General features: G+C 45.2%; 1 protein-coding gene across 1 annotated transcript in view; it reads left to right on the top strand.

Annotated features, from left to right (window-relative positions):
* Positions 1-16637: 16637 nt before the first annotated feature.
* The window catches only part of LOC126252208 (uncharacterized), an 88879-nt gene continuing 84359 nt past the window's right edge, over positions 16638-21157 (top strand). The window contains exons 1-2 of the mRNA XM_049953078.1: positions 16638-16671; positions 16838-17219. Coding sequence (XP_049809035.1) covers positions 16638-16671; positions 16838-17219 — 416 coding nt within the window. The remainder of the gene's footprint in view (positions 16672-16837; positions 17220-21157) is intronic.

Raw genomic sequence — 21157 nt, forward strand, 5'->3', positions numbered from 1 at the left:
TAGCTTGCTCGCCAGGTTTCGAGAGGGTGCGTTTCTGGATGAGGTATCGAGTATATTGCTTCCCCCTACTTATACCTCCCGAGGAGATCACGAATGTAAAATTAGAGAGATTAGAGCGCGCACGGAGGCTTTCAGACAGTCGTTCTTCCCGCGAACCATACGCGACTGGAACAGGAAAGGGAGGTAATGACAGTGGCACGTAAAGTGCCCTCCGCCACACACCGTTGGGTGGCTTGCGGAGTATGAATGTAGATGTAGATGTAGATGAACTGGCGCATATGGGGAACCGAAAAGCCCCATGTTGCAGTCCCATCGTCCCTGCATCCTCAAAAAGTACTGGTCTGGGCCGCCATTTCTTCCAAAGGAATCATTGGCCCATTTTTCAGATCCGAAACGATTACTGCATCTCGCTATCTGGACATTCTTCGTGAATTTGTGGCGGTACAAACTGCCTTAGACGACACTGCGAACACCTCGTGGTTTATGCAAGATGGTGCCTGGCCACATCGCACGGCCGACGTCTTTAATTTCCTGAATGAATACACTCCTGGAAATTGAAATAAGAACACCGTGAATTCATTGTCCCAGGAAGGGGAAACTTTATTGACACATTCCTGGGGTCAGATACATCACATGATCACACTGACAGAACCACAGGCACATAGACACAGGCAACAGAGCATGCACAATGTCGGCACTAGTACAGTGTATATCCACCTTTCGCAGCAATGCAGGCTGCTATTCTCCCATGGAGACGATCGTAGAGATGCTGGATGTAGTCCTGTGGAACGGCTTGCCATGCCATTTCCACCTGGCGCCTCAGTTGGACCAGCGTTCGTGCTGGACGTGCAGACCGCGTGAGACGACGCTTCATCCAGTCCCAAACATGCTCAATGGGGGACAGATCCGGAGATCTTGCTGGCCAGGGTAGTTGACTTACACCTTCTAGAGCACGTTGGGTGGCACTGGATACATGCGGACGTGCATTGTCCTGTTGGAACAGCAAGTTCCCTTGCCGGTCTAGGAATGGTAGAACGATGGGTTCGATGACGGTTTGGATGTACCGTGCACTATTCAGTGTCCCCTCGACGATCACCAGTGGTGTACGGCCAGTGTAGGAGATCGCTCCCCACACCATGATGCCGGGTGTTGGCCCTGTGTGCCTCGGTCGTATGCAGTCCTGATTGTGGCGCTCACCTGCACGGCGCCAAACACGCATACGACCATCATTGGCACCAAGGCAGAAGCGACTCTCATCGCTGAAGACGACACGTCTCCATTCGTCCCTCCATTCACGCCTGTCGCGACACCACTGGAGGCGGGCTGCACGATGTTGGGGCGTGAGCGGAAGACGGCCTAACGGTCTGCGGGACCGTAGCCCAGCTTCATGGAGACGGTTGTGAATGGTCCTCGCCGATACCCCAGGAGCAACAGTGTCCCTAATTTGCTGGGAAGTGGCGGTGCGGTCCCCTACGGCACTGCCTAGGATCCTACGGTCTTGGCGTGCATCCGTGCGTCGCTGCGGTCCGGTCCCAGGTCGACGGGCACGTGCACCTTCCGCCGACCACTGGCGACAACATCGATGTACTGTGGAGACCTCACGCCCCACGTGTTGAGCAATTCGGCGGTACGTCCACCCGGCCTCCCGCATGCCCACTATACGCCCTCGCTCAAAGTCCGTCAACTGCACATACGGTTCACGTCCACGCTGTCGCGGCATGCTACCAGTGTTAAAGACTGCGATGGAGCTCCGTATGCCACGGCAAACTGGCTGACACTGACGGCGGCGGTGCACAAATGCTGCGCAGCTAGCGCCATTCGACGGCCAACACCGCGGTTCCTGGTGTGTCCGCTGTGCCGTGCGTGTGATCATTGCTTGTACAGCCCTCTCGCAGTGTCCGGAGCAAGTATGGTGGGTCTGACACACCGGTGTCAATGTGTTCTTTTTTCCATTTCCAGGAGTGTATTTCGATGATCGTGTGATTGCTTTGGGCTATACGAAACATACAGGAGGCGGCGTGGATTGGCCTCCCTATTCGCCAGACGTGAACCCCTGTGACTTCTTTCTGTGGGGACACGTGAAAGACCAGGTGTACCGCCAGAATCCAGAAACAATTGAACAGCTGAAGCAGTACATCTCATCTGCATGTGAAGCCATTCCGCCAGACACGTTGTCAAAGGTTTCGGGTAATTTCATTCAGAGACTACGCCATATTATTGCTACGCATGGTGGATATGTGGAAAATATCGTACTATATTCCCAGACCGCAGCGCCATCTGTTGTTGACAATTGTAACTACTGTAATTTCGCAAGTTTGTCTGCCTGAAAATGTACTGTTGTCCCAAGCATATTGCAACCAACGGTGTATTTCTATCGCTGCTCGTTTAGTTTGTATTGCCGTTTCAAATATACCGGTCATTTTTGAAACACCCTGTACATCCTTTAGGAACAATATTTTCATTTCTTCACATAATTTCCATCCCTCTCAACTGCCTTACGCCATCTTGCAACCAGCGCATGTATACCCGCACGATAAAATTCTGAACCATCCTGTTGGAGCCACTGTTTGGCAGCGTGCACAAGAGAGTCATCATCTTCAAACCTTGTTGCACAAAGAGAGTCTTTCAGTTTCCCAAACAGATGATAGTCTGTGGCTAAGGCTGTGGCCAAGCCATGTCTCCGCAGTATCTTTTCTTTCAGGAGTGCTAGTTCTGCAAGATTCGCAGGAGAGCTTCTGTAAAGTTTGGAAGGTAGGAGACGAGATATTGGCAGAAGTAAAGCTGTGAGTACCGGGCGTATGTTGTGCTGCGGTAGCTCAGATGGTAGAGTACTTGCCCTCGAAAGGCAAAGGTCCCGAGTTCGAGTCTCGGTCGGGCACACAGTTTTAATCTGCCAGGAAGTTTCAGATGATAGTCACATGGAGCCAGGTCAGGACAGCAGGTGTTTCAGTATTGTCCATCCGAGTTTTGTGATCGCTTTCATGTTTTGTTGAATGACATGTGGCCGTGCATTGTCGTGCAACAGCAGAACATCCAGCTTTTGCCGATGTGGTTGAACACGACTCAGACGAGCTTGAAGCTTCTTCGGTGTCGTCACATATGCATCAGAATTTATGGTGGTTCCACATGGCATGATGTCCACAAGCAAGAGTCCTTCGGAATCGAAAAACACTGAAGCCATAACTTTTCCAGCAGAGGGTGTGGTTTTCAATTTGTTTTCCCTTGGGTGAATTTACATGATGCCACTCCATTGGTTGCCTCTTTGTCTCTGGTGAAAAATGATGGAGCCATGTTTCATCACCTGTCACAATTCTTCCAAGAAATTCATCTCCATCATTCTCGTACTGTTCCAAAAGTTCGCTGCATACCGTTTTTCTTGTTTCTTTGTGAGCCACTGTCAACATCCTGGGAACCCACCTGGTGCAAACTTTTTTTAACGCCAATACTTTCAGTATTCTGCAAACACTTCCTTCCCCTATCCCAACGTAGCGTGACAATTCGTTCACTGTGATGCGTCTGTCAGCAGTCACCAATTCGTTAACACTCTGCACATTGTCTGGAGTGTGTGCAGCACGACCCTTGCCGCTGTGAGGACAATCCTCAATATTGCCGTCCCGCTTTCATCACGTAACCTGCTTTCCCACCGACTAACTGTACTGCGATAGACAGCAGCATCTCCATACACCTTTTTCAACCTCTTGCGGATGTTCCCCACTGTCTCGTTTCCACAGCACAGCAATTCTATGACAGCACGTTGCTTCTGACTAACGTCAAGTGTAGCAGCCATCTTGAAGACATGCTGTGACGGCGCCACTCACGGAAACAGGTTGAACCAAGTTTGAAAGCAAGTGGGAAGGATGTATCTACACACTGTAAAACTTTCACACATGCAGAATGAAAACTGTATTTTTACAAAAATAGTGTGTATTTCTTTTGGAGTGACCCTCATAGTAACATTAGATTGTACGTCGTCAGTATATGTTAAAGTTTTACTGACAATAAACCTATTTTGTGGCTTTCTGAATGAGTAATAATATACTGAGTTATGAAATTTGTCATACAGTAATCCATTTGGGGCACTGAGAATCACAAGGGCCTAAATCACATCCCCATCGATTGTGAGGTTGTAGCATTTACTCATGCTTCTGAAATCTGTTTATCATATGGTGAGTCAGGTTTATTCATGCTATAGGCCCGCATTGTGTGTATGAAAATTCACGAAAAGCTGTATCACTGATTTCTCTGATATTAGAAGCCATTTTGACTATATTTTGACCGTGATTGTGTCAAGAAATACACTCCTGGAAATGGAAAAAAGAACACATTGACACCGGTGTGTCAGACCCACCATACTTGCTCCGGACACTGCGAGAGGGCTGTACAAGCAATGATCACACGCACGGCACAGCGGACACACCAGGAACCGCGGTGTTGGCCGTCGAATGGCGCTAGCTGCGCAGCATTTGTGCACCGCCGCCGTCAGTGTCAGCCAGTTTGCCGTGGCATACGGAGCTCCATCGCAGTCTTTAACACTGGTAGCATGCCGCGACAGCGTGGACGTGAACCGTATGTGCAGTTGACGGACTTTGAGCGAGGGCGTATAGTGGGCATGCGGGAGGCCGGGTGGACGTACCGCCGAATTGCTCAACACGTGGGGCGTGAGGTCTCCACAGTACATCGATGTTGTCGCCAGTGGTCGGCGGAAGGTGCACGTGCCCGTCGACCTGGGACCGGACCGCAGCGACGCACGGATGCACGCCAAGACCGTAGGATCCTACGCAGTGCCGTAGGGGACCGCACCGCCACTTCCCAGCAAATTAGGGACACTGTTGCTCCTGGGGTATCGGCGAGGACCATTCGCAACCGTCTCCATGAAGCTGGGCTACGGTCCCGCACACCGTTAGGCCGTCTTCCGCTCACGCCCCAACATCGCGCAGCCCGCCTCCAGTGGTGTCGCGACAGGCGTGAATGGAGGGACGAATGGAGACGTGTCGTCTTCAGCGATGAGAGTCGCTTCTGCCTTGGTGCCAATGATGGTCGTATGCGTGTTTGGCGCCGTGCAGGTGAGCGCCACAATCAGGACTGCATACGACCGAGGCACACAGGGCCAACACCCGGCATCATGGTGTGGGGAGCGATCTCCTACACTGGCCGTACACCACTGGTGATCGTCGAGGGGACACTGAATAGTGCACGGTACATCCAAACCGTCATCGAACCCATCGTTCTACCATTCCTAGACCGGCAAGGGAACTTGCTGTTCCAACAGGACAATGCACGTCCACATGTATCCCGTGCCACCCAACGTGCACTAGAAGGTGTAAGTCAACTACCCTGGCCAGCAAGATCTCCGGATTTGTCCCCCATTGAGCATGTTTGGGACTGGATGAAGCGTCGTCTCACGCGGTCTGCACGTCCAGCACGAACGCTGGTCCAACTGAGGCGCCAGGTGGAAATGGCATGGCAAGCCGTTCCACAGGACTACATCCAGCATCTCTACGATTGTCTCCATGGGAGAATAGCAGCCTGCATTGCTGCGAAAGGTGGATATACACTGTACTAGTGCCGACATTGTGCATGCTCTGTTGCCTGTGTCTATGTGCCTGTGGTTCTGTCAGTGTGATCATGTGATGTATCTGACCCCAGGAATGTGTCAATAAAGTTTCCCCTTCCTGGGACAATGAATTCACGGTGTTCTTATTTCAATTTCCAGGAGTGTATGTAAAGGATTTTAACTACCGCTACCAATCACAAAATTTGTTAACTAATGTATTACTTATTTATTGTGCGACATGTTTCGAGGGAATATCTGACTAGGCTGTATGGCATTACGAAAACAATTTCATAATAAGATCAAACAGATGTTAAAGAGTCTTTTCATAAATGCTGTGGTTATCCTGTGGAATTAGAGAAGACCTAGTAAGAGGCGATGTCACTTTGTAAGCTGAACTTATGTTTGCATGACAATATTTTGTAAGTCACTCATTTTGTTCTTATGGCGTGGCAGTCTCGTTGTGATGAGGTGAGGTGTTTTCATTTCTGTGGCTCTCTTGGCTTTCTTGATCACTGTTCACAAATTTTCACAAGCCTACCAGTAACTTGGAAACACGATCACAGTAACAAATCTGTAGTGCAGTGGACAAGATGGCGGTCAAAATGCAGCTGGTTTCGAATTGACTATCGATCTGTCGATCTATGTGATATCAGATGTTTACATGTCTCCTGCACGTCTTGTTATCGTATTACAGGTGTAGGTTGACGAAATACATTACAAATTGAGCACCAGTGAATGACTGTTACCAAACATTTTAATGCAAACATCAGGCCATCTTACAAAGTGGCATCGCCTCTTGCTAGGTTTTCCCCTTCTTCCACAGGATAGCCACAGCATTTACGAAAAGACTGTTTAACATCTGTTTTATTATGAGATTGTTTTCGTAATGCCATATAGCCAGATGATATTTCCTCTAAACACGTCGCACAGTAAATAAGTAATACATTAGTTAACAAATTTTGTGACTGGTTGCGGTAGTTAAAAACCTGTACATAATTCTCTGATATTGACTTAAATGTAAGAGCGTCAGTAGTGTGCTTTAGGCCCTTATGGATCTCAGCGCCTCATTTGTATTCTAGTCAAGTGACCATGTTGGTAGACATTACTACACAGACATTACACAACAGACGAAGGTTTGTGTTTGTTCTGCTGCCGATCGCCGTGGGTTTCGAATTTGCACCAGACGCCATGGACCTCGATTACCACTAGAGGTCCCTCCAGCCATCACGCCATAAGCCGTAGCTGCGCACGCGCTCCTCGCCCTAGTATAATGTGAGGGCGCCACAGTGGAGTACGTGGTCCCAGCGGCCAATAGCGATGTACTCTATCATGTATTTAAGCACCTGCCTCTCGCTCAGCAGGTACCCTTCCTACCAACTCTAACCCCATCTTCCTGCCTCCTCCACAGGGCTCCCTCTCCTCCCTCTCCCTTCACCTGAGCGGCTTACCCCTCCTACTCCCCCTCCCTCTCGTGCTGCCCTTCAGTGTCTCTGCATTCCCTCCTGCCTTGTCGTCCCTCTTCATCTCCTGCCCCACCTGTCTCCTGCCTCTTCGTGTACCCGCTGATGCCCCTACTCTCTTCGTCCCGCTGCCTCCCCTGCTGCCCCTTGCTCTCCCCTCCTTTTCCATCCTCTCCGACCTCTCCCTCGGCAGGTCCCACCTGGAAGTTTTATTCGTCACCGTGTGTGCTCCAAGTGGGTTCTAAGTGTGTTGTTCTGAAGTGTTTTTAATACTGTGGCCAACTTTTGACCTGTGCATGTGCATTCAGTGTCTTCTTTGTGCTTTAAGAATCGCCAACTGTGTTTTTTTAATTTGATGGTGACTTTTTTAATTGTCCTCCCATGAACGTCTTCCTGTCAGTGACCGAGCGAGGTGGCGCAGTGGTTAGCACACTGGACTCGCATTCGGGAGGACGACGGTTCAATCCCGTCTCCGGCCATCCTGATTTAGGTTTTCCGTGATTTCCCTAAATCGTTTCAGGCAAATGCCGGGATGGTTCCTTTCAAAGGGCACGGCCGATTTCCTTGCCCGTCCTTCCCTAACCCGAGCTTGCGCTCCGTCTCTAATGACCTCGTTGTCGACGGGACGTTAAACACTAATCTCCTCCTCCTCCTCCTGTCAGTGTATTTTTACCTCCATTATTTCCCCTTACTCTGTTTTATGTCCCCTTTTTTTATCGCCTTATATATGTATCATTTTATTCTTGTTTTAGTTGTCATGTCACTCGGCAGAAGAGCAGCGGATTGTGCCGCTGACAGCCCTCCCCTGCGCATATGGGTCAGGGGAATGACATCACAATAAAGAAAAAAAAAGCTCAGCACGCAGTCTGATACTCGCGTTAGTCTATCGACGTCTCGCCTACAGACAGCGTGTTTACATTACTTTGTTTCTGTGTACGAGTGGACATTGTGGGTTCATGAGGTTTTGCTTGTGACCCTGTTGCTATTTGCGTGTTGTTGTTTGATAGATCTTGCTCGGTCGTCCTTCGTTGTTCGTGTCCGTCCTTCCCCGTTTGTTTTGTTTGTTCGCAGGCCACTCCCGTTTAGTGCCGCTGCGCTTTCGTTCTCTGCAATCCCGCGACCGTTCCGGTCGCAGTTACAACATTTGTAATTTGTAGCTTATTGTGCGGGAATCGGTTTTTGTGTGCAGTGTAAACATGAACTACATATTTTAAACGCTGGCAGAAAAGTATAGCTGAGAGTTCGGATCATCAGTGGTGCATGGTTAGCTCAATCAGTAGAGCAATTGCTCGCGAAAGGCAAAGGTGCCGAGTTCGAGTCTCGGTCCGGCACACCGCTTTAATATGCCAGGAAGTTTCATATCGGTGCTCACTCTGCTGCAGAGTGTAAATTACATTCTGGGAACAGAAAACTAAATTACCAGTAAAAGTTAGCCGCAAAGGAGCTAGGGTCTCCAAGAACAGACCTTTTTATTGAGAGAGCGACGAAGTTAAATTAGCGTGGCTACAAGCGAACATTTAACAAGGAAGTGTACAATTAGCACAAATTGCTCTGTGGGTGCACCGCAAGCATATCTGATTTTCAGCCTTGAAGTAAATTGTCAACTAACACATATGGTTCAAATGGCTCTGAGCACTATGGGACTCAACTGCTGAGGTCATTAGTCCCCTAGAACTTAGAACTAGTTAAACCTAACTAACCTAAGGACATCACAAACATCCATGCCCCAGGCAGGATTCGAACCTGCGACCGTAGCGGTCTTGCGGTTCCAGACTGCAGCGCCTTTAACCGCACGGCCACTTCGGCCGGCAACTAACACATATGATAGGGATCTTGTACATATGTCTGAAAAAATGGGAAAGCAAGAAAACTCTGATTTATTCAAAAAAGCGAAACAGAGTTGCGAAATATTACACTTTATTTCGTTATCACCCTAAACTGAACTTAATTATGTGCAACACAACAAAAGTCCACAAAGACGGTTCTTTCTTTGTCAGATAAATTATGCGTTTTATTATTATTGTTACTACTATTACTGTTATTATTATTATTATTATTATTATTTTTATTATTATTATTATCGTCAGTGCCTGTAGTTGTATAAACTTGTTGATAAGCATAACAGTTACACCGGTTCAGCAGATGCCATTAATTTCACGTTCTCAAATTTATCAGAATCTAAAAATTTATGAACACTCAGAATCTATACTCACGAGCCGCCACTGACATTAATCCTCCTACTATTGCTCGTACAGAATGCCGTGGCCAGCAGATCCGCAGAGGGCAGGTCGCAAGTTGGGAGAGAGGTAGTGGTGGGGGTTACGGGCAATAGGGGGAGTGCTGAGCGCTGGAGCGGAAGTGCTGTTCTAAACTGAAGCCTACGCTCACATTTTTTGTAGCGCCCTCCACATCCGAACTTCCATGGTGACCATTCAAAAATATCTACTGTCACCTCTGCTTTGGTTAGTATCTAAAAAGAATTCCGCCAAAAATGCAGCGATTTATTTTCGCCTGGCTCATTAACACTAGGAGTGACCAGCGAACGACCTGGATGGACCGGTACTGGTCGTTTGGACCGGTCATATTTTTAAATATCGCAACTGTTTGACGCTGACCCTACCGATGTGCTATGCTTAAATTTTCTTTACCAACTACATTTATTAAAGAAAAAAATGGTCGAAGTAAAGTATATGACGTACAACACCATACTGATTGAGCACAGACTTACAAATTAAGAAAACGTGTAGTTATGAAATAATATTTTTTGTCTCTATGACTTGTTGAATAAAACGTTCTCGGTTTTCAAGCCGCGTCAATTCGAATAAAATTCTCAAGGGTCGCCAACGAAAGACACCTGCTGAATCAGTAGAAGAGGCCAAACGGACTGCTTTCCTGCCATACTGTGGACGAATTAGCAGCACGTTAAGACGTCTGCTGCAGAAAAATGAGCTAAGACCAGTGTTCCGGTCCGACCCCAAGATATGAGATATGTTGCGCCCTGTTAAAGACGACATTGCTCGTCGAGTGTCCGGCGTGTATGGTGTAGCCTGTGAATGTGGCAGCATGTATATCAGACAAACAATACGCACAGTTGTGGAACGTTGTGCTGAGCACAAGAGCCATATAAAACAAAGGGAGACGGAGAAGTCAGCCATAGCGAAGCATTGCCTAGAAATACAAAAGGGTTGGCTCATGCGGCCGAAATTCGTTCAAACAACAACAATTTCAACAGAGACCAAGGGTACACACTCAGCAGGGCATGGGGGCGGGCGTTGGACATCGAAAGAAAACGAAGACAGATGCGCGACGCGGGAGCGGCAGTTTCAAACGTGGCGCCTGCTCCTGGCGCCACCTGACGTCACCGGTGCTGCCACAGGCAATAGCTCCACTAGCTGCCCGGGTCGACTTACGGGCGTCCGCCCCATTGGGTCTATCTGATTGGCTGCTGATGATGTCATCATCCCTATATAAGCGAGAAACCGTAGCAGCCCCGGCAGTCAGTGAGCTCCTGACGACGATTGCAGAGATGGTCATCGAAAGCTCAAGGATTTTATTCGAACTGACGTGGCTTGAAAACCGAGAGCGTTTTATTCATGTATGCCATCGCGAAAGACTTAGAGGACACTCTATGACTTGCTCTTAAACAGAGTTCCACACAGGCCATAAACATATATTTATTAGGAAAAAGAAAGAAAAATGGGCATAAATTGCTGTGACAATTACGAGGAAATAACATTGTTTTTCTTTATATCATTTTCTCAATGAAAACCACAATCTTTATCAATACTTTTTGCACACACGTACTGAACATTTCCAGCACAGAGACCACAGCCGAATTTCTCGCACTGCACACACATTTTTAGTTTTGCTTGCGCTTTTGCATCCTCGTATGTGGCATGTCTTCCGTACCTGTCCCTTATTTCAGCATTTGCAACGTGTGCCTGAACAGTCACTTTACTTGACTGTACATACGCGGAGGAGAGTTCTTCTGTTGGTCTGACAAGGAACATGCGGCAGATAATTTTTCTCCTGTTGTGTCTCTGTGAAGGATCCAGGCATTCATTCCAGCAAGGTCCAGCACGTTGAAGAAAACTTGCATAGGCCGCCTGCGGCAGCCAAATTCTTGATACTGTACAGCCGAGACATCAGGTCCAGAATATTAACTCCAAATTTTGTGGACTTGTAGGAGCTCATCCGAACGAAAACGGCGATGCAACATAATAATAATAATAATGAGCGCTAAACTTCGGCAGAGCACAACAACGCATGATGGAGAACAACAACTGAAGTATGTTCGCTGTTCAATTAAATAAAAAAATGGAAACCAAAAGTGGGAACGAGATCACAACAATGAAATAAAGTTAGATAAGCGAATGTAAAAATCCATTATTTCGCCTTTAGAGACATGAAATATAAGAAATATTACACCACTCAATATGGCCGGCCGCTCCTGTAACGTAAAAAATTTTATAATTCGTTTAGTTTTTGTAATAGATGTTTGTCATTTACACAAATTATAATCCAATAAAGCATATTAAAAGTCATGCAGTGTGAGGCCCCGTAAATTTAAAAGTGCGCTATTTATTAAATTTAAACAACATTCATTAAATGTTAAACAAGATTGACCGGTAACGTCCTTCTAGTGTTAACCATTTGCAACTTTCAGAGAAGCATCATGAGTGGCGAATTTTGAGTAAAACCTACACATTTCTCTGGTTGTTATGCTAAAATTTGCTTCTTTTGCCAAAACACAGCGGAGTTTACACTGTCTCACCTCAATAACAAGTTGTGCTGACAAAATTGCGAGATAACTCTGAAACAGTGGTTTATCAAGGTTAAGAAGTGAGGAACTGAGGAAAAGTAAAGTGAGTAGCTTATGGAAAAGCGCATCCTTGGTACAAAAAAAGAAAAAAAAGTGTGATGTCTTCACTGACGTTGTTTCAAAACCCACAGCATTTCTCGTTTTACCAGCTATCGATGGCCGTTAAAAATTGCATTCTTTCATCGAAAACGCCTGTAGTTAGTGGAATAACACGGTAGATAATGAACTTTTAGGTAATAACGATATGGCAAAATGCTCTCCTCTTTGCATGCTGGCATTTTCCAAAATCTCATTTCGATGTCTGGAGTCATTTATGAAATATGAGAAATGTTACAGATATTTCATTCTGGCTTTATCAGTGGAGCTGCGGGATCGCAAATGAGTGTGCTACACCAGATCAATTTTCTCGAGAGTGATGACAGATACTTCTCTCCACGTCTAAAGAAAAATTCAGTGCGTTAGCTAAATTTTCTATGCGACACTATATTATGTAATATTCACCAAACGCAAAATCATAGCGCCCTCTATTCTTCAATGCAAAATTTTCCGAATTTCGCGTAGTGTCTTAATTACATGTAAATATCAGAATACCTATCACCATTAACACATGATGGGCACATCATCATAAACCTGACATATGAAGCTGTAACTAAAGTAAAAAGTAAATTTTTTACCCAATAGTATCTGTAAAATCATTTGAGAAAGATTTCAGGACTAGAGCCTCGATTCTGACATTGCTGACAGGCAGAAATGTGGAACACATTTGCCAGCCTCCCCTTTCGAACAAACGAGTGAACACTCCGAACGCTTCGGACAAAAATGGACCACTGCAAATCGGCCACCGTACCCTGTGTAGGCTATACCAAGGATTTTTTTTCTCTCAGTGAATAACACTGGAGTCACATAGACCCCAAGCAATTTACACCAAATACATTGGCAATATTTTAATGAACTAACATAAAAACATAAGGGTTATTATTAAAGTGCAGCTACTCGCAAAGGTCCATTACAGGCTGTAATTATCGTATGGCAGCGAAACTTGGTAGATATTCCAATGCGTTAATGTGGAGCCGATTTACGCTGAAAAAAAAATTAGTTCCAATTTTGGCCACCAGGCGTAAATCTGTCGCTGTCTATTCAAGAAAGATGTATAGAAATGTAATGGATTAGGCCTGGGACATGTACGGAAAAAGTCAAAAAAGTTAGAAAAGCATAATTATGATTTTATTATCAGTAGCCACTCGCACACTGTGTTTAATGTCTGCATTGGAGACATCGACGAGATGCTGCACAGCGCCAGCATTCTACCTGGTGGTCAAACTTGAAACTAATTTTTTTCAGCATATATCGGGTCAACATCAACGCATTAGCATGTCCGCCAAGTGTCAGTGTCATACGATAATTACACCCCACACTGGACCTTCTTGAGTAATTACACTTTAATTATAATAGCCCACTACATTACAGTTTTCAATTGTCTTGTAAACATGTTAACGTTTGAAGTGGATTTGCTAGCCCAGTTAAATACAGCGTCTGGAAAACAGTTGATTTAGTCAACACAACCGTTATTTCTCTTCACTTAAATATTACAGGTAGACAGATTCATGCTGAATCTAATATTTCTGTTTCTCCTTCACTGCATAATAAGTCCATATTAACCGAATATACTGAAAACAAGACGTAACTTGACAACCTAAACACTTTTCACAGCCGCTTGGGTTTACATGGGAGCGAAAATCGACTGCGGAATTGGAAAATCGGCAACCAGAGGCGGATTTCCAGGAGCGTTTTTGAAGTGTTTACATGACCACCCAGAAATTATATTGGAAAATCGGTATAAGAATTCCGCTGTTTGGGGGCCCATGTAAACGGAATGATTATAACAGTAATGATTCTATTTTCATGAATATTACGTTCAAGAAACAAAAAAAAGAGAGGTTGAAGAAAATCAGCCACCAGTTGCAAACCATGCATACCAAAGGTTTATTTAGCCGTTGACCTAGGTTTCGATATTTGTAAAACTATCTTCTTCAGAAGGAGTGGGACTCGTTACATCGTATGATGATAAATTACATTAGCTGAAGCCGAGCGGCTGTTGTCAAATATAAAACAGATATAAAAACCAAAACATCACATACCATGGCTTAAAGTGGAAGACGTATTACATTCAGCGTGTGTCAGAATAAATGCACAAATGTATTCGCCCACTGGTAAAGGCTCTTGTCTATTTACAAATATAACAGGACCCCGAAGAATAAAATATGTATTTGCGTAGCATAAGTATTCACCATTTAGGGTCACTTTCGTTGCTTCCAACAACTCGCGAACTTCAGCACACGGATTTCCTTCTGTTCGTTGGACAGCAGTTTTTGGACCATCTTCGTCCAAAACTTTCTCCTTCCTAATTAGTCTTTCAAAAACCGACAAACATTCAGTTGTGGCACAATGAAACCGTCTGCCATCATGTTACGCTCAGGCGTCGACCCCCTTTTAGAATTTTTTACGCATTCTCCACGTTTTCGTGCGTTTGGAATGTTGATGTCTGCCCAAAATTCTGTCTTCAACGTTGTCGAGGCCCTCCCACAACATCTTGTGCCGCTCGAAGATTCTTGGCCGACACATAGAGTTCTACCCGAAGGATTCCCAAATTTGGCCAAGAGTTTCAGAGCCGATTTCTTTTAGATTAGCAGAAAGGTTTATTCAGTGCCGTTGCTCGATTAAGTCTGCATGTCACCAAACCACAGTACGCTCGAAATGCGATGCGTTCTCTGTCGCTGCCAAGAAGCGACTGATCCAAAATGAATTTGTTAGTCAAGACCCCTCACCCCCAAAACATAAAAAACTCCATGTCTCTGGCCCTTTTGGTTCGATGGAGAATTTTATTCTCGAAGCCTTAGGAACAAACTCTGTGGTCTATCTACATCTACGTGACTGTTCTGCAATTCACACTGAAGTGCCTGGCCGAGGATTGACCGACCCAGCAAGGAGACCTTTGGAGAAAAGAGAACCACTTGCATGAATATCAAGAGCTCAGATGGAAACTCAGTTCTAAGCAAAGAAGGGGAAGCAGAAAGGTGGAAGGAGTATATAGAGGGTCTATACAAGGGCGATGTACTTGGGGACAATATTATGGAAATGGAAGAGGATGTAGATGAAGATGAAATGGGAGATACGATACTGCGTGAAGAGTTTGACAAAGCACTGAAAGACCGAAGTCGAAACAAGGCCCCTGGAGCAGACAACATTCCATTAGAACTACTGACAGCCTTGGGAGAGCCAGTCCTGAAAAATCTCTACCATCTGGTGAGCAAGATGTATGAGACAGACGAAATTCCCTCAGACTTCAAGAAGAATATAATAATTCCAATCCCAAAGAAAGCAGGTGTTGACAGATGGCGAACAATCAGTTTAATAAGCCACAGCTGCAAAATACTAACACGAATTCTTTACAGACGAATGGAAAAACTAGTAGAAGCCGACCTCTGGGAAGATCAGTTTGGATTCCGTAGAAATACTGGAACACGTGAGGCAATACTGACCTTACGACTTATCTTAGAAGATAGATTAAGGAAAGGCAAACCTACGTTTCTAGCATTTGTAGACTTAGAGAAAGCTTTTGACAATGTTGACTGGAATACTCTCTTTCAAATTCTAAAGGTGGCAGGGGTAAAATACAGGGAGCGAAAGGCTATTTACAATTTGTACAGAAACCAGATGGCAGTTTTAAGAGTCGAGGGACATGAAAGGGAAGCAGTGGTTGGGAAGGGAGTAAGACAGGGTTGTAGCCTCTCCCCGATGTTATTCAATCTGTATATTGAGCAAGCAGTAAAGGAAACGAAATAAAAATTCGGAGTAGGTATTAAAATCCATGGAGAAGAAATAAAAACTTTGAGGTTCGCTGATGACATTGTAATTCTGTCAGAGACAGCAAAGGACCTGGAAGAGCAGTTGAACGGAATAGACAGTGTGTTGAAAGGAGAATATAAGATGAACATCAACAAAAGCAAAACGAGGATAATGGAATGTAGTCGAATTAAGTTGGGTGATGGTGAGGGAATTAGAGTAGGAAATGAGACTCTTAAAGTAGTAAATGAGTTTTGCTATTTGGGGAGCAATATAACTGATGATGGTCGAAATAGAGAGGATATAAAATGTAGACTGGCAATGGCAAGGAAAGCGTTTCTGAAGAAGAGGAATTTGTTAACATCGAGTATAGATTTAAGTGTCAGGAAGTCGTTTCTGAAAGTATTTGTATGGAGTGTAGCCATGTATGAAAGTGAAACATGGACGATAAATAGTTTGGACAAGAAGAGAATAGAAGCTTTCGAAATGTGGTGCTACAGAAGAATGCTGAAGATTAGATGCGTAGATCACATAAATAATGAGGAGGTATTGAATAGCTTTGGGGAGAAGAGAAGTTTGTGGCACAACTTGACTAGAAGAAGGGATCGGTTGGTAGGACATGTTCTGAGGCATCGAGGGATAACAAATTTAGCATTGGAGAGTAGCGTGGAGGTTAAGAATCGTAGAGGGAGACCAAGAGATGAATACACTAAGCAGATTCAGAAGGATGTAGGCTGCAGTAAGTACTGGGAGATGAAGCAGCTTGCACAGGATAGGGTAGCATGGAGAGCTGCATCAAACCAGTCTCTGGACTGAAGACTACAACAACAACAAGAGCAGTCCCGAACAGCGACATCGCAAAATCCTTCACTGCCTTGTTATTTTTGTCAGTTCCAGCCTTCTAAACGCATCCATAGGGAGTTCAGGATCCAACTACCGGGGGCGGACGGTGAATGGAATGACAGTAGAGGAAAAAGAAAGTGTTGACAACAGTCAGTTTTAGTTCCTGACGACGATGACGGAGGGTATTATCATCGAAAGCTTGGAATTTTATCCGAATTTGACTCGGCAACACATATTTTTTATGTTAACGTTTGAGAGGTTTTTTGTGTAGGAGTTTTTATTTTTAAATGTAATTTTTTTCCGATGCATTCATAGACAGTGTTGGCAGGGACTACTTCTGCGGCACCGGAGGCAGCAGCCCGCTGCTGGGCGTTCGCGGCTGGCGCAACCCGGCCACTGCGGTCACCGACGAAGAGCTGGACGGCCGGCTGTCGCTGTCGTTGTCGCTGCCGCAGGCCCTGGGAGGGTCGGACGGCCCTTTGGGCCTGCCCTTGGGCATGCCGCTGCCCAGGAGCCCCGTGCAGAGCCAGCGCAAGCTGCTGCCGCTGGGGGGCGTCGACATCCTGCCGCGCATTCCCGAGGAGAGCGACGAGGACGGCGAGGGGGCCGACGACGACGCGGAGAAGGACAAGCAGGAGCCGGCCATCCAGCGCTGGACCACTCTGGAGGCCGTCAACGACGTCGCACCTGTCGACAGGTGAGACCGCTGGAAAGGCAACCTGAACAAAGTTATGTTCCCTTTTTCTTTAAAGGTTGGGTCCACATCATTCTAAAACTACAGCAGTTATTAAAGTCCGCCCCAGTAGGTGACGGGAAAGCTGTTTGGCGGAACATCAACTATGCCGGGCTATCTACAGACGCTATTTCCGCATGGTACAAAACAGTTAACAATGTCATCAGAACCAACGAGAGACTATATGGGATCGGCTTAAACCAGACACCTTTGTGGAAAATGCAATCTGGTGGATACACTCATCCACAGATTCACCTGTGGCGGCAATATGAATAACTGGAATTGGATCAAGCAACAAAATCGCCTTTCTCACCAGATCCTCGACGGAATATATAACGCCATCGCTCCTCCTGAGACCAGACATGACATACTTTCCGAAATTAAAAACCAACGCCATTAGCTGGCTACTGGGAAAATATGGTAGTTATGTCATCAACAAACTTGGCTCGGACAACGAGATAGAATTCCGCGTTTACATGAAGTGTGAATATGCACAAATCAGCACGTATCACAACCACAAGAAGCACTACGGCAACATGCTGAAGATCATTTTTGAAAAAATGGGTGTCGGTTATGTGGAACCACTACAACACCTTGAACGAGAACGAACAGAAAAAAAATTAAGTCACTTGTGTTCTTATTATTATTTACTATTACTCTGCTTCCAGAACTTCTGTGTTACACGAAGAGTTTCTTCAAAACATTTTGTTCAAAATTACTCGTGTTCGACTTCCAAAGTATTTGTGTGATTCAAGAAGAATTGTTAAGTTTTATCAGTGTTCAGTTTCTACTCAGAGAAGAGGTTTCTTTGTCTTTCTTACATCGGAGAATAGGAGTTTTGTGTTAAGATTTCTGCACACTTAGTGCTATGACCCAACAGGGGACATGAAAAAAGGGGTGGGATGGGTTTGGGCCTCGACGCACTGGCAGTGCCGTAAAGAGACCCCACTGCTAGTGCAGCGTGTACCACGTCCTGACCATCCTTAAAAAAAAAAAAATGTTCGAGTCTCAGTCCGGCACTCATCGGTGTTGTGTTTTCCTCATTACCATTCAATCATCATCAGTGGAAGGCAATGCGACTCCACCACTAGAATCCCTTCCCTAAACGGTGGACCTCTCCGACGAGGCTTCCCCCATGACAAGACCTGCTGTTAGACAGAACACAAAGTCGTTTAAGAAAAAAGATGGACTGTTTTTAATTGATCTGAAAGAATTACATTTTCATGGAGACATACTGAATTTCAACTTTATCTTCGATAAGTAGACAACCTGAAGTAATGAATTAAAATTTGTGCCAAGACTGGGACGTGAACCTGCGCCTCCTGCTTACTAGGTAGATGTGTTATCCTTTACACCACTCGTTTTTTTGATTGTTGTGTTTAATCGTTGCGGAGGTCACATGACATCCGTTGAAGTTCGCTTGTTGATCCTACCACTCAGTTTTTTATTGCAGACGCCAACGAGCTCTCTGACCGAACACGCTGAGCTACCGTGCCGGCATGAAATGATCGTATGGCATTGTTGGCCGGGAGGCCCCATTTGAGGAAGTTCGGCCGCCGCATTGCAAGTCCTTTTTAGTTGACGCCACATCGGCGACTTGCGAGTCAATGATGAAATGATGATGATAGTCACACAACACTCAGTCATCACGAGGCAGAGAAAATCCCAGACCCCGCCGGGAATCGAACCCGGGACCCCGTGGGCGGGAAGCGAGAACGGTACCGCAAGACCACGAGCTGCGGACAACTCTGGCGCTCCCCATTTCAAAGCTGGGGTGCTATTCCAATACTGACGATATGTTGTTGTTGTTGTGGTCTTCAGTCCTGAGACTGGTTTGATGCACCTCTCCATGCTACTCTATCCTGTGCAAGGTTCTTCATCTCCCAGTACCTACAGCAACCTACATCCATCTGAATCTGCTTAGTGTATTCATCTCTTGGTCTCCCTCTACGATTTTTACCCTGCACGCTGCCCTCCAATACTAAATTGGTGATCCCTTGATGCCTCAGAACAGGTCCTACCAACCGATCCCTTCTTCTGGTTAAGTTGTGCCACAAACTCCTCTTCTCCCCAATGCTATTCAATACTTCCTCATTAGTTATGTGATCTTCCCATCTAATCTTTAGTATTCTTCTGTAGCACCACATTTCGAAAGTTTCTATTCTCTTCTTATCTAAACTATTTATCATTTACGTTTCACTTCCATACATGGCTACACTCCATACAAATACTTTCAGAAACGAATTCCTGACATTTAAATCTATACTCCATGTTAACAAATTTCTCTTCTTCAGAAACGCTTTCCTTGCCATTGCCAGTCTACATTTTATATCCTCTCTACTTCAACCATCATCAGTTATTTTGCTCCCCGAATAGAAAAACTCCTTTACTAATTTAAGTGTCTCATTACCTAATCTAATTCCCTCAGCATCACCCGACTTTATTCGACCAGATTCCATTATCCTCGTTTTGCTTTTGTTGATGTTCATCTTATATCCTCCTTTCAAGACACTGTCCATTTCGTTCAACTGCTTTTGTAAGTCCTTTGCTGTCTCTGACAGAATTACAATGTCATCGGCGAACCTCAAAGTTTTTATTTCTTCTCCATGGTTTTTAATACCTACTCCGAACTTTTCTTTTGTTTCCTTTATTGCTTGCTCAATATTCAGATTGAATAACCTCGGGGAGAGGCTACAACCCTGTCTCACTCCATTCCCAACCACTTTTTCCCTTTCATACCCCTCGACTCTTATAACTGCCATCTGGTTTCTGTACAAATTGTAAATAGCCTTTGGCTCCTTGTATTTTACCCCTGCCACCCTTAGAATTTGAAAGAGAGTATTCCAGTCAACATTGTCAAAAGCTTTCTCTAAGTCTACAAATGCTAGAAACGTAGGTTTGCCTTTCCTTAATCTTTCTTCTAAGATAAGTCGTAAGGTCAGTATTGCCTCACGTGTTCCAGTATTTCTACAGAATCCAAACTGATCTTCCCCGAGGTCGGCTTCTACTAGTTTTTCCATTCGTCTGTAAAGAATTCGTGTTAGTATTTTGCAGCTGTGGCTTATTAAACTGATTGTTCGCCATCTGTCAACACCTGCTTTCTTTGGGATTGGAATTATTATATTCTTCTTGAAGTCTGAGGGTATTTCGTCTGTCTCATACATCTTGCTCACCAGATGGTAGAGATTTTTCAGGACTGGCTCTCCCAAGGCTGTCAGTAGTTCTAATGGAATGTTGTCTGCTCCAGGGGCCTTGTTTCGACTTAGGTCTTTCAGTGCTCTGTCAAACTCTTCACGCAGTATCGTATCTCCCATTTCATCTTCATCTACATCCTCTTCCATTTCCATAATATTGTCCCTAAGTACATCGCCCTTGTATAGACCCTCTATATACTCCTTCCACCTTTCTGCTTTCCCTTCTTTGCTTAGAACTGGGTTTCCATCTGAGCTCTTGATGTTCATACAAGTCGTTCTCTTATCTCCAAAGGTCTCTTTAATTTTCCTGTAGCAGTATCTATCTTACCCCTAGTGAGATAAGCCTCTACATCCTTACATTTGTCCCGGGTTCGATTCCCGGCGGGGTCAGGGATTTTCTCTGCTTCGTGATGACTGGGTGTTGTGTGATGTTCTTAGGTTAGTTAGGTTTAAGTAGTTCTAAGTTCTAGGGGACTGATGACCATAGATGTTAAGTCCCATAGTGCTCAGAGCCATTTGAACCAATCCTTACATTTGTCCTCTAGCCATCCCTGCGCTAGCCATTTTGCACTTCCTGTCGATCTCATTTTTGAGACGTTTGTATTCCTTTTTGCCTGCTTCATTTATTGCATTTTTATATTTTCTCCTTTCATCAATTAAATTCAATATTTATTCTGTTACCCAAGGATTTCTACTAGCCCTCGTCTT

This window comes from Schistocerca nitens, chromosome 4 (genome assembly GCF_023898315.1).
Source record: "Schistocerca nitens isolate TAMUIC-IGC-003100 chromosome 4, iqSchNite1.1, whole genome shotgun sequence".
Classification (NCBI taxonomy): domain Eukaryota; kingdom Metazoa; phylum Arthropoda; class Insecta; order Orthoptera; family Acrididae; genus Schistocerca; species Schistocerca nitens.